This window comes from Barbus barbus, assembly GCF_936440315.1.
Source record: "Barbus barbus genome assembly, chromosome: 8".
In the NCBI taxonomy this organism is placed as follows: domain Eukaryota; kingdom Metazoa; phylum Chordata; class Actinopteri; order Cypriniformes; family Cyprinidae; genus Barbus; species Barbus barbus.
Genome location: NC_136736.1, coordinates 26,312,390 through 26,331,071, shown reverse-complemented (window position 1 = coordinate 26,331,071; position 18,682 = coordinate 26,312,390). Strand labels below are relative to the sequence as shown.

The 18,682-nt window shown below is 36.7% G+C and overlaps 2 protein-coding genes across 3 annotated transcripts; both read left to right on the top strand.

The window, feature by feature from the left end:
• Positions 1-2,949: 2,949 nt before the first annotated feature.
• Positions 2,950-14,087, top strand: LOC306874367 (dihydropyrimidinase-related protein 1-like). Of its 2 annotated transcripts, none has more exons than XM_079424356.1 (14): positions 2,950-3,645; positions 5,841-5,929; positions 6,792-6,976; positions 7,577-7,741; positions 8,130-8,191; positions 8,281-8,361; positions 8,448-8,516; positions 8,627-8,747; positions 9,316-9,472; positions 11,015-11,156; positions 11,238-11,408; positions 11,696-11,875; positions 12,514-12,679; positions 12,804-14,087. In XM_079424356.1, exons 1-14 carry the CDS (start codon positions 3,295-3,297, stop codon positions 12,893-12,895), a joined length of 2,031 nt encoding a protein of 676 aa, XP_079280482.1. In that variant the 5' UTR covers positions 2,950-3,294; the 3' UTR covers positions 12,896-14,087. The 2 variants fall into 2 exon arrangements, with proteins under 2 accessions (XP_079280482.1, XP_079280483.1); XM_079424357.1 differs by lacking the exon at positions 2,950-3,645 and adding an exon at positions 4,810-4,994.
• Positions 14,088-16,426: 2,339 nt separating this feature from the next.
• LOC306874370 (D(1) dopamine receptor-like) lies at positions 16,427-17,605 on the top strand (the record flags this gene model as incomplete). Its single annotated transcript, XM_079424366.1, has 1 exon — positions 16,427-17,605. The coding sequence occupies one exon, from the start codon at positions 16,427-16,429 to the stop codon at positions 17,603-17,605; it is 1,179 nt and encodes a 392-aa protein (XP_079280492.1).
• Between the last annotated feature and the right edge of the window lie 1,077 nt (positions 17,606-18,682).

Sequence of the window (18,682 nt, the reverse complement as noted above, 5' to 3'; positions counted from 1 at the left end):
GACGCACTTTAAACTTTTCCCAATTAAACAGCAAGAACGAAAGAGAACAAGCACCTTTGTTTATTGCTGTGTGTAGAACTATAGCATTTTTAATATGAATTTGAATAAAATCTAAATTCTTCCCCCGCACTTTATTCGAGCTAGAGCAGGTGTTTTCACATAGAGGTTTCTAGATTTAAATCTAGATTTAAATTAAAAGAGACATGACCTTACGTTTTATTCATATCCAATATGAGGAGATATGAATATCAGGAGAGCTGAACACTTTCCTGCAGTGCATGTTACTCGAAGACGGAGAGCACTCTGGCTCAGAAACTTATGACGTGCAGGAAATCCCTATTATGGACAAAGGCACAGGCTATCACTGTAGCCTGTAAAAAGCAGAAACCTTTTACTGATGAAACTTGAAGACAATAAACAAATTTGCGAAAATATATGGTTTATATATGGACAATATATGGATTGCGAAAATATATGGTTTATGTGTGTTTTTCAAGTTATCTCCAGGTAATAAATAAATAAACAATATGAAAAATGCAGTACTGATTGACGTATCAATTAGTATAGAAACTATAAAATATATTTCCTGAATTATTCTGTGATAAAAATGAGAAAAAGGTGTTCGTAGTAGCCTTTATAAACCAATCATAAAATTGTCATTAGGAAAACATTGAACAAAAATATTGTAGCCCCTTGCTACAGCTAACCTTGTTTGTTTCCACAGGCTACACACAGCAATACAAACAACAGCTGTGCATGATCTCTTCACGCCATTCTCGTAAAATAATAATAATTCAATAATATAAGTTTACAAGCACACCGCTCCGCTGAGAACTCCACTTACAGCAGCCGCGGAGGTTATTGAAGGCATCCTGGTGTGGTGCCCTAAATGACTAAATATGTCTAACAGATGAGATCGTCAGGTGAAAGGTCATCATGTGGATCATTTTATTTACGGCTAAATTATTATTCATTCATTTTACTAATAGTTAGATTTGGCAGGCCTTCACAAAACGGTGTTTAATTACAAAAAAGAAAAAAAGAAAAGAAAAAAAGTTGCCTTGTTTGTTTCCTTTCAATTGAATCAGCCGCTTTGAACGAATCGTTTGATATGAATGATTCAGTAAGTCATTTATTGTCATATTTATTTATCCATGACAGACCAAAATATTGTTTAATTATCAATATTGACCTATATTCCTCTATTTCAGGCCCCAGAAGGGGGGGGGGGGGGGGGGGGGGGGGGGGGTCTAATTTTTCATTAAACAGAAACCTTTTTAAAATGAGACCAATTTTGTAATAATTATGTAAAATTAGCCACAGGAATTTTTTTATTATTATTATTAAATGTTACAAATGTAAAAAAAAAAAAAAGTGTTTAAATGAACATTTTATGTTAAATTAATTGTAATTTATGTTTAGTGATGTTCTTACCAGGTAGTGGATATTATGCCATTATATGACACATTGAGTAGCGATTAAGACTGTCAATGAGTATTTTTTAAATCTTAATAATTACATGATTTGCTTATTAATTAATGCAGTTAGCCACAAATAAATATTTATCAATATTTTCTGAGAAAAAAACAACCTCTAAATGCCCCAAATAAACAAGTAAAAGTTTAATTATCCTTAGACAGTGATGTTGAATCGGTAACACAAAAAAGTGGCCTTTCAAAATGTTAATGTTGTATGTTTTAATTCTATGACTCTCCTCATTAATGCAACACATTCTTGTATTCTGATATGTTTTAGCCTCTGCATCACATCTTGCTATTCAAAGGAATAGTTCACCCAAAAATGTAAATTCTCTCATCATTTACTCACCCTCATGTCGTCCCAGATATTTATTACTTTCTTTCTTCAGATGAACACAAGAAAATATTTTTAGTCTGTATAATGCAAGGGGACAGGACCACTTTAGAAACACGACTGTAAACTTTAAAATATTGGTACTTGTATTTTTTGTATTTATCCTTTCACGCGGTGTGTGTGTTCCACTGTGCTGCATTTTAAATGTTGTTGTTGCACTACATGTATGTGTTTGACCAGATACTTGTACTTTTAATTGAGTAAAATTCACTAAGTATCTGTAGTTTCACTTGAGTAAAATTTTTGAGTACTTTTACCATTAACACCAACTATATTACTATATTACTGTCCAACCCAACAGAATGATATTTTTTATTATAAAGGCGATGCTGTATTGTTTGCTTGTTTGAATGCTCAAGCTCTTTAAAGTTGATGGATTTTGATTCGCTGTCTATTTTTTGATGTGAACATCAGCTGTAAAAATCCAGTGACTTCCCCTCATAGAATTTAAAGAATTATATTCTGTAATATTTATATTTATCGTTATACTTTGACTCTGCAATTGATTATTTTCGGTCTTAGTGCAATCGGGCAATTACGCCAGTAGGTGGCGACAAGTGTGTTTTTTGTTGTGAATTCACTCAACCTATTCGTTAAAAACAGTTGTTCATGGTTGAAAAGTGTGACAGAAAGAGTGCTTTGAGTACATCCCACAAAATTATAAATATGTATTTGTTTGTTTGTCTAATTTTGAGACGTATCTAGAAAAAGGCTGATACAAAGAAAACAATCAGTTTAGCTAAATAACATATGAGTAGCTATCTGGTGCCCTGGTCCATTCAAGAAGGAGAATATTCGTGTTCATTTCGTTCATGAATATCATTCTGTTCTTTCACATACGTGATGAAGTGCCTATATTTTTCAAAACATCATATTAAAATTTATTCCAAAGCAGTCACATGTTGAAACGGGAGAGATGTCAGTGAAAACATAAGTCAAAAATAAATAGAGCGTGTAAATAAACTATTTCATTTGAAAGATTCGTTCTCGAAACACCACTAGAGCTCTCCAAAGGTGCATGCGTTTACCCAGATTGGTAGTTTTATGCAAGTCAGTGCAGCTGACTGCAGTGTTTTTGCGCATCTTGCACGCACTTTCGGATGGAGGATGACAGTCACTGCATTGCCCAAATCTTCAGTTCGACAAAATAAACAAAACAAAAACTTTGATATAGGTCTAAATTAACAGTAACTTAATTAGATTTTTTACCAATGTTCAGAGAGAACTGGATTTGAGGATGCAATTTTATTCAGACTAGCTCATAATAAAACGCATTAGCCTACTGTCTGGAAAGTAGATTGCAGCATCATTATCAGTCTGCAAGCTGCGTCCTCCGCATCCCCAGGCAAACCAAGGCTGACCTGATTTTCTGCACTGGCATCTCGCTTCATCATTGAGAGCATCATCTCCCTCCTATGAGTGATGTCGGACTGTAGGCGACAGTGGAACCGGGAGGATGAGCTCCCTGTGTACCTGGCTAAACCCATCTCGACTGGACCCAACCAGCGTCACAAGTCTCACGGAATGTTTAGCTCCGTCGAGGGCGCGTATGATAGCAAGACTATCGAGTTTGACCAGTACGCCGTAGGGAGGAAGAGGAACAGGAGCTCACGGAGCAGTAGCAGGGAACGCATCGTGGATGGGGACTTTGAAGCTTATGAGATCAGCGGGGGGACCATCAGCTCCCCGGGTGAGAGAGACGACGGGCGTCCGGGTGTCGAAATCACGCATCAGACCGAAAAGGAATGTGGTTATGAGCAAAACAACGGGAAGGTGGGTTTAAATGTTATGCGTGACAATTTTCAGCGGAGAAAATTAAACCATTCAAGTAGGCTACACGGGTTCAAATTAGCTCATAAATATATAATAACAAAATCTCTTTGTAGAGCATAGAATGAACGCATATCTTAAGTATCTATTCTATCTATATATTAAATATCTGTTCTTCTGACATGAATTGCGAAAGTAATAACCTTATTTAACTGTTACCATACTTTATATGATTTTTTAAAAAAGAAACAAAATTTATAATCAAATGCTGAAATTTTATTATAATAAGAAAAAATAAATAAATAGCCTAAATAAAAAATAAAAAAATTAAAATTGCCTATTTTAGCCTATTATGCGAAAGTAAAACCTTCTTGGAAAAAACATACTAAGATGTAAAATCCAATAGCCTAAGCATACTGTAGATAATTTTACTGAAAGAAAACAAAACATAAAACTTCAAAATTAAGCTTGAATTAGCCTGCCTTATATGGCTACAGAAGAAATATATACTTATTTTGTATTTCAGTGTAAAATATTTGTCACTGCATCCTATTCCTATATTCAACATACTTTTGTCAACATACCATTCCTTAGGGGCTCCGGTTTCACAGAGCTATAATGCGTGCTCAACATTCTATTACTTGATTACTCATCATTCTATGTACGTCGATTTGTAACATTCCAAGAATGCAAAAATGTTATCTTTCCTTAAACTATCGAAACAACTTACTCATTTAAGCTGAATGAACAGTCTTCCTCAATAGTACCGCGTAACACAACAACATTTTTGTTACAAATATACCCCAGTGACTTAAGACTGCGGTCCAGGGTCACAAATGTGTGTACACAATATACACAATATGTTTTGACAGACCTTAGAGAATAACTGTAGCCTACTGAAATTAAAAGTAGTTTTAGTACGCAAAAGAAAACTGAAACTATGCTATTCATCATAAAAAAAACATTTAGAAACGTATTTGACTCGTTTTTAATTTTATGAATTAAATTTATTATTTAAAATATCTTAAAATAAAAACAGTAGACCATTTTTGACCCATAACGCCGACATTCTCTTTGCCGATTCTCGCCCTGTTCTCTCTCTCTTTGTTTCATGTGAGGGGGGCGCTCCAACATACACTCAAATACAAAACACGTCTTCAGGCGAACACACACACACACGCACATTCCTCGGGAGAGGCGCTCGCTTGTGCAGCACTAACGGAGCGCTGGTTCGTTTAGTGGGTTGGTGGCACTAAGAAGCGGGTGACTGCTCAGTGTTCATCTCCTCAAATCATAAAGGAGAGATGTCTGGGACGGGCTACCAAGGCAAGAAGAATATCCCGCATTTGACGGTAAGACACCGGCTGCAAGGCGACCCTTCTGCTCCCGGTAAATCCTGCGCATGGGGGAAACGAGAAGGGATTAAATTCTTAGCGAGCCAACAAAGCAGAGGCGGCTTAGAAGAGCACTGAAATCAGCCAACGGAAAGGTTACAATTACTGCTACAATGTGGTACAGCCATGCAAATATCCCTGCCGTGCATGAAGCGACGAACGCCCGGTTTGCATTTACAATAGATGCAGGAATAAATAATGAATCTACAGCAGCTTTGTTGTGCGTGTATCATTTGACAAATGGCGAGCGCATATGCAGCGGACTAGACGCAACAGGGTCTGTCGTCAAGAGCAGAAATCTGGAATAAACACACACTTTTTTTTAAAATGCCAGTGCACACATTAAAACAAAGAACATAGGAATATGAGCCCTATGTGTTGTATTTTTGCATGTAGATATGAGTTATTAGAAAGATCCTAATCCACTAAAGCAATTTTAGCGATCTGTGCCTGGTTGACATCTAGGAATAGCGCATATAGGCTATTGAGATTTTTGCTTTGAATATGAAGCCTGAATCTGTTAAGGAAAACGACATGGTATGTGCCTTCCTGACAACTGGGTGATGCGAGGTTACCATGGCAACCTAACATCTTTCCACATTACCACATTTGCTCTTCTCTGTTCATAGAACCCCACCCATTCACAGAGTGTGAGGCTGAAACTGTGCAGAAGGCTCTTTTATCAGTGGTTGTAAGAGCACTTCACTGAATTGCAAATATAGCAGGTAAAATAAGGTTTAAACTGCTGTTGGAATCACTCATTCTCTTGCTCGCTCTCTGTGTTTCTTTTTCTCTCTTCTTCAGAGCGAGCGGCTGCTGATTAAAGGTGGAAGAGTGGTCAATGATGATCAGTCGCTATATGCTGACGTTTATGTTGAAGATGGAATTATTAAGTAAGGCATCATGCACAAGCAAATGCACACTTTCATAAAGCACAATGCACTTTTTCAGTAGCAATTGCATGTAATTGTAAATATGAATGATGCATGCATGAAAATATGCACCAGCAGTCACATTCAAAAATTATAAATAAATTGCTCTATGTAGCATCTTAAAAGATATATTAATGTATAGTTTTACTGGAATGTTATTTGGTCTTAACTACATAAAAAATAAGTACTTATTGTGTTCATATTGTATTGCAAAACACTTTTGGTGCTATTGGGATACGGATAAGGTTAGGGACAGGTTTGGCGGTATGGGTAGGTTTAAGGGTGGGTTAAAGTGTAAGGGATTGGTCAACAGTTTAATTATAAATTGTAATTACAGAAATTAATTACAGATGTAGATACATAATGTTAACGTTATTTCAAAACAATTAATTCAAATTTAGAAATCTAAAATAATTGTGTACTGTGTGCTGACATTTACGTTGAAGAACAGGATTTATACTCATGCACAAGCAAATATTATTAATATGAATGATATGATTTTCATGTATAATAAGACCCATTCATACTGGTGAGTGAACACTTATGAGGTAGATTATGCAGATTTGTTTTTCTTTCTGTTCTGTAAACTGTGGCTGTCAATAGAATGAAATAATTCTTAATTGCATTATATTGCATAACATGTTTAATTTGGCATCATATGAAGTTTTCCTGTAGCATCAGGCCATAAAAACCTTTTTATAACTTTTTTGTTTCAATTGCACACCTGTATTTTGGTCTGTCATGTAATATAGTGCATGTGTAGTGCGTAATGTATTTGTGTAGTATGTGCTTGTAATGTATTCATTTCCCATCTTGCCTTAAGACAGGTTGGAGAGAACCTGATTGTGCCGGGGGGTGTGAAGGTGATTGAGGCTAATGGGTGTAAGGTGATTCCTGGAGGTATTGATGTGAACACCTGCCTGCATAAGTCTTACTTGGGCACTCCACCTGTGGATGACTTCTACCAGGGCACCAAAGCTGCTCTTGCAGGAGGAACCACCATGATCAGTAAGTCTGGATTAATTGTTAATCTGGAATAAAAAAATTAAAAAAAGAATTTAGTAAATTTTTCTTTAAAAAAAAAAAAAAAGGACTAAAATGACATTTGATCTCAGGATTGTGGCAGAGGTATGTTGACAAAAGTATGTTAAATATATTGGATGCAGTACCATATGCTCTGAGCAATTCCTTGGACTAGGACTCACTTGCATCTCCCTGTGAGAGCAAAGTAGTGTCCCAAATATGTCTGTTGTTGCTTGCTACAAGGACATGCCCTCGGTCGTGCATGTCAGCTACAGCCAATCAGATTCGTTTTCTCTTGCAGTCTGAGCCAAGAGTTTTTTTTATGGTTACAATAGCTACTTTTCTTTAAACAATGAATTAGAACTATTAGCTGTTGTGAATGACACAAAGAAAAAAGTCTTTGTGCATGATAAAAAGTCTTCAAGGAGCATACAGAAATCAATTGAGTAAATTAGGACTAAAGCAGCAAAGTAACAGCATCTTCAATAGAAAAGAATAGGAACTATTTAATAGAATCTTCAAAAATCAACACAAACATAAAATCTCAAACACATTTTGAGCAGAATCCATCATTTTCTGTTTCAGTTGACCATGTGACTCCACAGCCTGGTGACAGTCTTTTGGAGGCCTTTGAGAAGTGGCAGGAAGCGGCAGATAAAAAGTCCTGCTGTGATTATTCACTTCATGTGGATATCCCTCATTGGCATGAAGGTGTGAAGGAGGAGCTGGAACAGCTGGTACAGGAAAAAGGTGAATCATATTTAAAGATGTGCCAATATTTGCAAAGCCACATATCTTGATCATTCTGATGTTTCAGAGCCACTTGTTAGAAATTGCCAAATGCTGATGATTGATAATTCACAATTTATTAATTATTTCAAATAAATGTAGCATTTTCTATTCATCAAGAATCCTGAAAAAATGCGTGATGGTTTTCAACAAATATTAAGCAGATCAACTGATTTCAACATTGATAATAATAAAAAATATTTATTGAGCAGTAAACCAGCATATTAGAATAATTTCTGAAGAATCATGTGACAATGAAGACTAGAGTAATGGCTGCTGAAAAAAAAACCTTTGAACGGTGCTGTATTTTGTTTCTGAAATACATGTTAATGTTCTCTTCTTTTGGCAGGAATCAACTCTTTCCAAGTGTACATGGCTTACAAAGGGTTATTTCAAATGCCTGACTCTCAGGTTACGTATCATGCTTCCATCTATAGAGCATCCTGTACTGTGATATAATAAAATAACTAAATTCATCTGTCTTTCTTTCTCTCATCTAGTTATATGAAGCATTCTCATTCCTCAAGGAGTTGGGGGCAGTGGTTCTGGTACATGCAGAGAATGGAGACCTGATAGCACAGGTACCTATTGTCTACTGAGCAAATGCCATACAGAATTCAGACCCACTTTGCTGCCACTTACTGTTTTTTCAATATGTGTGTTAAAGGAACAAAGCAAAATCTTGGGAATGGGCATCACTGGTCCGGAGGGCCACCCACTGAGCCGTCCAGAAGAGGTGGGATCAATAAATTGGCAAATTATTTAGAAGTTTAACTGAGTAACTGTTTATCCAGTCAGTTTCAGCAGAGTGAAGTGTCTTGATGTAATTGGATGTCTGTTTCACAGCTGGAGGCGGAGGCTGTTTTCCGCGCTATCACACTTGGCAACCGAGTCAACTGCCCTGTCTACATCACCAAAGTGATGAGTAAAAGTGCAGCTGATACTGTGACCAATGCACGGAAGAAAGGTGACTGCATATTGTGAAATACTGTTGTATGCTTTATTCACATTTTAATATTCTTGAAAGAACAGGCTGCATTTATTTGATAGAAAATACTGTAATAAAATTGGACTTTTTTACTGTATTTTTGATTTTAATATATTTTCAAATGTAATATATTAAAAAGAAGAATTTTCAGCAGTCTTTTCAGTGTCACATGATCCTTCAGAAATCATTCTGTTATGCTGATTTGCTGCTCAAGAAACATTTCTTATTATTATCACTGTTGAACTGCTCAAAATGTTTGTGATATGAATTTTTTTCAGAATTTATTTGAAAGACTATTGTAACAATAATAAGTCTTTACTGTCCCATTTGGCCAATTAATGCATCCTTGCTGAATAAAAGTATGAATTTCTTCCAAAAATAAAACATCTAATTGACACCAAACTATAGCGTAGTAGCATAAATGGTAGGTGTACTTTTTTTAAAAAAAGTTATTTATTGCAATGTCTAGCAAAACTGGTTAATTTAAACAAACTTGAATATGCCAGTCAATTATGGACTTATTCTCTGCTTTATGCCCTGGCTTTAGGCTCTGTTGTGTTTGGTGAGCCAATCACAGCCAGCTTGGCAACAGATGGATCCCACTATTGGAGCAAAAACTGGGCGAAAGCAGCAGCCTATGTGACTTCTCCACCCCTCAGCACTGACCCGACAACACCTGACCACCTTCACTCTCTACTGGCCTGGTAAATAATTTTGAGTTATTTCTACATTTTTAGACATCTGTGACATTTGCGTAGTTAGTGTAGATGCAGTGTAATACTTGAGTCTTATGCAAAGTGGCACTATCTACCAATTTTGTATCTACTCTCTCCATTACTTTGGCTCTTTGCTACACCCAGACCGCAGACACACCTTTTCCTGGCCCCATTTCTAAAAATAGATCAGGCTTTCATCTCCTGTTGCCATGGTTACAGCACCCCCCCCCCCCACCCCCCCCACCCCCCCCCCACACACACACACACACACATACCTTGCAGGCTGCTAGACTATGAGAGAGATGTCATTATGTTGACATCCACAGCCACACATACTTTCACATATACACACACACACTCACAGGCACAGATTCACACTCACACACACACACTGTCACATAGAGCCAGACCGGCACAGCTGGAGAGAGGACATTTATTTTTAGCATAGATACATTAGTCAGGTCCAAAGGATGAGAGGAAGTTCTTGAAATGTGGGATGTCTTTTGTGGATTTCAAAGCATATCACCTCTGTCTTGATTTTCATCATTTCATTGTGTGCATCTTGTCCACATTTACAGTCCCATATATTCATAAGCATTATGGATGCATTTTACATTTACATTTATAAATTTAGTAGACGCTTTTATCCAAAGCGACTTACATTGCATTCAAGTTACAGTTTTACATTTTATCAGCTCTTGCTTTCCCTGGGAATCGAACCCATGATCTTGGCATTGCTAGCGCCATGCTCTATCATTGGAGCTATAGGAAAGCGGATGCATACATCCTTTTGTATTGCAAATGTTTAATTGAAGCTGATTTGTTTGAATTGTTCGGCTTGATTTTATGTTTAGACCACATGAACAAACCATTTCAGTGACACAGAATTTTTTATTTTTTTTTACCTGATGCTGATTGCTCAATAAGCAAATCTAGTTTAGGTTTAGTGGAAATGTCTTTATGCTGTCTTAATGCTCAGTCAACTATCTCTTATAACAGCTAAGCTGGTTGGTTAAAAGATAGAAAAGATATTTGAGGTAGCAAATAGCAAAGAGCTGTCATTGCTTCAGCAAGGATTCATTAAAAGTGTCACTTTATGTTACAAATGTTTCTGTGTAAAATTAATCCTGAAAAAATGTTTTGCTGTTGTCACAAAACTATGAAGCAGCGCAACTGTTTTCAACACTGATAATAAGAAATGTTTCTTAAGGAAGCAAATCATCATATTAGAATGATTTCTGAAGGGATGGAGTAATGATGCTGAAGATTCAGCTTTGTAATCACAGGAATAAATGACATTTTAAATATATTAAAATAAAAAACAATTATTTTAAATTGTAATAATATTTCACAGTATTACGGATTTTAGTGTTGATCAAATAAATGCAGTCTTGGTAAGCATAAGAGAAAGAGACATTAAAAAGTATTTTGACTAGTAGTGTAGGACCATGACACATTGTGCAACCTCTAAATAAAATATAGTCTCAAAGAACATCACAATCATGTTTTTTAATCTTAATCTTTCTTCAGTGGGGATCTGCAGGTCGTGGGTAGTGGACATTGTGCTTATAGCACCTCTCAAAAGGCCATAGGGAAGGACAACTTTACCCTTATTCCCGAGGGAACCAATGGAGTGGAGGAGAGAATGGGTTTCGTTTGGGACAAAACTGTGGTAAGTACATCTGCACATATGTTTATATGGATTGATGTGCAGGTTGCATTTATCAGTCACCACTTCATTTGTTCCCTACAGGCTATGGGGAAGATGGATGAAAACCAGTTTGTTGCAGTTACAAGCACTAATGCAGCCAAAATCTTCAACCTGTACCCCCGTAAGGGTCGGATAGCAGTGGGTTCAGATGCTGACATTGTTATCTGGGACCCCAACAAGATTAAGACCATTACAGCTAAAGCACAGCAGTCGGTGAGGACTGAAAATCTCTGCAAGATGCTGGAATATTGAAAGATACTCTGAATGGCTGTTATTCAGTTAAACATACATTTAATACTGCATTGTATATACCTGTAATAGGATGTTGAACTGTTCCATTCTAATACATACATTTTTAAAACTACATTTTTTCTAAATCTAAATCTTTTCCAAATGCCTGGAAAATAATATTAATGGTGATTTTATATTTGATAAACAGGTGAACATTTGTAAAAATAGAAAGCATTTTTTCTAGTATATCTCTCTTCTTCTGTTTCTAGGCTCTGGAGTACAATATTTTTGAGGGGATGGAGTGTCGTGGTGGTCCAGGGTATGTGGTCAGTCAGGGTAGGATTGTGTTTGAGGAAGGGAAGCTTCAGGTTCAGCAGGGGACTGGACGTTTCATCTCTCGCAAACCCTTCCCTGATATTGCCTACCAGCGCATTAAGTACCGCAACAAGGTATGACTCTTCTTTGATTAATTTCCTGACCTTCATTCAGTCTCAGTTAGTTTTGTTGTATATATTAAACTATTGGTATATATACACTACCATTCCAAATTTGGGGTTCAATATGCATGTATCAGTACAGTAAAGTAAAAGCAGTAATATTGTTAACTAAAATAACAGTTTGATCTCTTAATTTATTCCTTGTGTCACATGATCCTTCAGAAATTATTCTAAGATGATGATTTAATGCTCAAAAAGCATTTAATATCAATGTTGAAAACAGTTAATGTTTTTGTGGCAACAGTGATATGTTTTTCCATATTTTTTGATGAATAGAAAGTTCAAAAGAACAGAATTTATTTGAAATAGAAATCACTTTATAAAGGTCTTTACTGCCAGTTTTGATCAATTTAATGCCTCCTTGCTGAATAAAAGTAATAATTTATTTAAAAAAAAACGTACTGACACCAAGCTTTTTAACAATAGTGTAGTAACATAAGGGTTCAGTATTTTCCAAGCATACATTTGCTAAATAATAACGTGGTAATAATAATGAACTAGATGTGTTATATGTTTTATAGCGCAAATACTAAGGCTGGTAGAGATGAGTGTATTATCAAACTTTTAGGTTCATGTCTGTTGTTTTGAAGGTGATGAAAAAGCAGGGAGTTTCTCGTGGGATGTATGATGGTCCAGTATATGATATCCCAGCAACACCCAAATATATGACCCCAGCACCCTCTGCCAAGACCTCACCCACTATGCACCAGCCTCCACCAATCAGAAACTTGCATCAGTCTAACTTCAGCCTATCAGGTGAGGAAATTACCTTTTCTAATGGATCTATTCCCCAATATCCTCAATTCATTTGAATAATGTATCAATTTATCAGTATTTTACAGCAAGTGTATAATTTGTATTAATATTTCAAAACTATTAGGGGCTCAAAGAGATGACAACATTCCTCGGCGCTCTGGCCACCGCATTGTAGCACCCCCTGGTGGTCGTTCCAACATCACCAGCCTTGGTTGAGCCCTTCTGCAGATCCCATGTGACTTTGAGAGAGAGTGTGTGTGTGTGTATGTGTGTCTGTGTGTGAGAGTATTATTGCAGTTATATCTGTTGACAAATAATCAGTATTCTCCTCTCACAGGGCCAAACTATAAAAGATTTTTGCGCAATGCATGCATGTCAAAATATCACTGTACCTTACCTGTGCAGTAAATGTCCCATCTACAGTCAATATTACTGTGTGCATTGTACACGATAGTCTCACTGCTAAGACATACCAAGACAAATACCTATAGATAGCTAGACAATCACTAGAAAATACTTTATATCCGTAACAAATTTCAGAAAAAGTAGCATTTAAACAATGCTAATGCAACTACGCCTATTTATTAAAGTTATGAGTTATGAAAACCCTCATTCTGCTGATGTGACCCCATGTGTTTGTGAAAATGTCCTGCTTTAATGCCCTGTGAAGCCGGTAACTAGTCATCCCACAAAATGGTGCTCCTCCTACTGGAAACCTTACAGAACTAAAGATAAAAGTGTTAGAATACAGGTCTGAGGTCAGTTTTGGCACAGATGTACCACTAATAAGTACATTCTAAAGCTGAGTGATGATCTGCTCTTACAAGCACTTTTAACTTTCATGTTCTCTGTGCACTGAAATGTTTTCTGTGTTATCAGTCTATTTGTGGTAAAGAATGGTGATGGATTGCATGATCTCACTTTTAAATGTTGGTATTATTGACATCTGACCTTTTGATTCTTACACTCTTTATACTTTGAAGGATAATTTTATCAGTTATCTTATCAAATTTGAATTGTTTTACCAGAACAAATTTGTGTTATATCACTTTTTATTTTAATTTGACCTTTTTTCTTATTATTGTGAGATTTTACAGTATTTCTCCACATCCAAATGGCTGTAGCCTAGTCACTGTGTACGCTCAAAGTCTTAATACCGAACTTCCACGGAATAAACGGTGATCGCTCTTGTTTTGGACCAATACAAGGCCAGTGCCAAGCCTGCTGTATTGTTTTCCATACCCCGTTGTGATTTTGTATTGCCTATATGGTATATATAGTGTTTATGACCAATTCCGTTTTAGTTTTTGTAGGCTGATATCCACTAATGCACTCATTGACTGTTAATAATGATATTCACTTTGCTATGGTGAAATAAAGTTCAAAAATAAATGTTATTGAAGCTGCTGCTGTGTGTTTGCCTTGTGTGAGATTGCCTTTTTCTGAATTAACCAAATCTGATCTAAAATGAACAAAGAAAACTGGAGTTTAATAATTAATTCACAATATAATGTATTTATTTTGATAGTTTCTGTAGACATACAAAAATCTTACCAACAAATAAATACTGAACATTTCCACCAGTATTGTCCAGGGATACAAAACCCATCCTGTTCATGTAATGGAATATGCAACTCTACCACCTGCAAAAACAAAGCTTGCTTGCATGGAGACAGACAGAGCAAAAGTCACATTCTTAATGGAGGGACAGAAGATAAGCAAAGGGAAAAAAGGATGAAGGAACCCGAATGCAGTGACAATATCATTCTGTAGTCCTCTGTTAGTCAGCTGGTAAAGGTAAAAAGTGAAAGTTTTCATCTGTAGCTTTATATGTTCGCCACTAGATGTCCTACTTAGTACTAGTTTTCTGGGACAGTTCACCCAAAAATGAAAATTTTGTAATCATTTACTCACCCTCTGTTTTTTTCCAAACCTGTATGAAGTTCAACAGAAGAAAGAAATTCATACAGGTTTGGAAAAACCAGAGGATGATTCATGACAAAAATGTTTGGGTGAACTATCCCTTTAACTATTATTCTTTAATTGCATTCCTCAGCTCTCTGTTTCATAATAAACCGTTTCTTAGATGTTTATTCTTTAATATATAATGCAACATTGTTATCTCCTTTATACCTTAACAATTTTATTTGTTGGCTTACATTATATTGGCCATTGGCCACCCTGCGCTTCAGATATTGGTATGAAAAACCATATCAGTACGTCATTAAAATTTTCATTTTGTTTCTGGATGAAAATGCTCATACAGGAAAAAGGTCCATATAATTAATGGTTTATATTATATAATATGGTTTAAAATATACAATTCTGCAAATAATGTTAAGTAGCCTATACTATTCCAGTTCATTCATTGTGTCCCCTTTTAAGTTTAAATTCCTCAGGTAGATTCAGTCATGTTTAAAATTGGTCACAAATTCGCCACGTGGATCATCAGAAAGCTTGGATTGAAAGTGACTTATGTGTGATCACTGCTTCATACATCGCTATGCTATTGACAATAGACTTTTTTTTCTATGTAAAATTTCACTGAAATATCTCTAATGTGACCGCACCTTAATGAGTGCACTGTAGGCCATTAAAGAAACAGTTCACCCAGAAATTTAATGAGTTTGAGTTTGTTTCTTCATCAGAACAGATTTGAAATTTAACACTACATTTTAAAAAAATTAGCACTATATCCCTTGCTCACCAATGGATTCTCTGCAGTGAATGGGTGCCGTCAGAATGAGAGTCCAAACAGCTGAAAAAAAACATCACAGTAACGACACCATCAGTTTATGTTGTGAAGAAAAAATCTGTTTGTAAGAAACAAATCCATCATTAATACATTTTAACTTTAAACTGTCTTGCCAAAATAGCAGTCCATAACGTATAACGCTTGAAAGAGTCCATCCATTGCTGTCCACCAACATATTTGTTTAGAACTGTTTTGGTCTGTTTTCACTTGTAAGGGGTGCCTGATCTGTGCATATTTCTCTCCTGATTCAGACAAAATGACTCTTTACTGGAGACAGCAATGAATAGAGGACAGGAAGCAACGGTTTGAAATTAAAAATGTCTTAATGGCTTTGTTTTACACACAGCTTTTTGCTTCAAAAGCCATTAATGGAGTGTGAGTCCTGTGGATTATTGTGATGTTTTATCAACTTTTTGAACTCTCATTCTGATGGCACCCATTCACTTCTGAGGATCTATTGGTGAGCAAGTGATGTAATGTTTAATTTCTCCAAATCTGTTCAATGAAGAAACAAACTCATCTACATCTTGGATGGCCTGGGGGTGATTTTCAGCAAATTAAAATTTTTGGTTGGACTTTTACTTTAACTGAAAACATGTTCCACTATAACGTTTGACAACCAAAAAATGTAATGTATTTATTTATTAGCCTATATATTGTTGTAATTAAATGACATTAATGCATTTTTCATTATGGAGATGGATTACGCGTCTAAATACGTTTTTGTGACACTATCTATTGGGTAAAATGGGCAAAAGAGGGCGTTCTTCACCTGCAGAGGAACCTGACGCGAGACACTTCAGATTGTCGTTCAGTCATGTGAACATTTCAGCGAGGGTCTTAAGAAACAGTGAGGTCAGCTGTAAGATCCGCTGAAGTCAAAACGATCAAAGCGCTGAAGTAGATGGGATTGCTTTGTGGGGGAGTGTGCGGTGTCCGCATCACGGAATATATTTTAGTGTGTTTTTGGTTATTTTGTGACACTTAAAGACATGTACAACTTCACATCCCTGAGCGCTCATGGAGAGCCAGCGGGTCGTATTGTTCTAGGTTTCGCACTTTCTCTCCTCGTGCTGTGGACGTTATTGGGGAATTTCACGGTTTGCGCTGCGGTTTTGCGCTTCCGACACCTGAGAGGAAAAGTTACCAACATCTTCATCGTGTCTCTGGCGATGTCCGACCTGCTGGTGGCGGTTCTCGTGATGCCGTGGAAAGCAGCCACGGAGGTGACAGGACACTGGGCGTTTGGCTCTTTCTGCCAGTGCTGGGTGGCTTTTGACATTATGTGTTCCACCGCTTCCATCCTAAACCTGTGCGTAATCAGCTTGGATCGATACTGGGCCATTTCAAACCCGTTTCAATACGAGAGGAAGATGAACCGTAGAGTCGCCCTCGTTATGGTCAGCGTAACGTGGATCGTATCGGTGGCTATTTCATTCGTGCCCGTGCAGCTGAACTGGCACCGGGCAGACCTGGGAACGGTCACAAGCAACTGGACCACCAAGGAAACATGTGACTCGAGTCTGAGCAGAACCTACGCCATTTCATCCTCTCTAATAAGTTTTTACATTCCCGTAGCAGTGATGCTGGTCACATACACGCGCATCTACCGCATTGCTCAGGTTCAAATCAAGAGCATCTCTTCGTTGGAGCGCGCAGCGCAGCGCGCACAGAACTGCAGAGCAGGTGCGCGCACCTGTCCTCTCCAACACCGCGCGATACGAGAAACCAAGCTCTTTAAAACTCTCTCCGTGATTATGGGGGTGTTTGTGTGCTGCTGGTTTCCGTTCTTCGTCCTGAACTGTGCGGTTCCTTTCTGCCACAAGCCAAATTGTGTCAGCGAAGCAACATTTAACGTGTTCGTGTGGTTCGGCTGGTGCAATTCATCGCTCAATCCCATCATATATGCTTTCAACTCTGATTTCAGAGATGCTTTTGCTCGACTTCTGTGCTGCCATGACCTATGCACCAAAACACCTATTGATATTCAGTGCAAGGATCCGGTGTCCACTAATAATCAGGGCAGCTCTGTTAACACTATGGAGGTCGGTTATGTTAGTTTGGAGAAGGTGGACAACGAAATGCAGCGTCCATTGGTGGAGATACATATGTTTGGAGATGAGAGCAAGGTTAAGCATACTAACTCAGAAGATGCGTGTCAGAGTAAATGACTTTTTTTGTTAGACTAGGTGTAGGGGAGACGGCTAGTTTTCACAATTAATTTTTTCAGGTCTTATGAAAGTCAATTTCTGTATAGGCACATACTTTAACGTTTTGTCTCCAAAAAGATTTAAAGGAAACAAAATACAGTTCCATCAATACACATTGATTTTATCAGGGCATGTTGTCACATTGGAAACCTGCTATTTATTGGCCGATTTGAGTAAACTGTTCAGGTAAAATGCCATTTTTAATGTCAAAGTAAGAATGCCGTTTTTAACATATATTTTCTTGTTAAAGCAATTTTTAAACAGTAAAGCAATCCATCCCAAATGTATGTAACATAGGCTACAAAATAAAATAAAAAAATGTACCTAACAGGTAACACACATTTAATTAAACTGATTGTATGACATATAATTTTATAAAACACATATGACAAGTTGGCCCAACCTACTTTTGAATATAATCCAACAACATTAAATGAAGAATTTAAAGGGATATGCACCTATAAAAATGAAAATTCTGTCATTATCTAATTATCATTAACTACTCTCATGTCTACAAACCTGTGTGAACTTTCTTCCGTGTAAGATGACATTTTGAGATTATCAACTGCTTGGTGACCAAAATGATTTAAAATTTCTTCTTTTGTGTTCTACACATAAAGTCATACAGGAATGACATTGTTTTTGGGTGAACTATCCCTTTAACATTTATTCATCAGTGTTATTGCCATGGTTAAAAGAGAATAAATCAAAAAGGTTGTGCTAGTGAATTTACACCAGATTAACCTCTTGAAATGAAGTTTCACCAAACTTACGTTTATGTAAAATACATATGTTTTTGAAAATACAGTTTTCATTTAAAATTTGCTCCACAATATATTTCACCCTTGGCATAATATATTCCAGTTTGAGATTATTGTGTTAACTTTTTACCCACAATCTATAGTTTGGAGGATAATACATATAAATATCCTAAATTCTGAAAATTGTGAACTAGGTGCCTGGAACCAATTGGATTTGACACCAAAACCTTCAAGTTCCTTTGCTATAATCATTGTGACAACTTGCATGTTTCCTCAC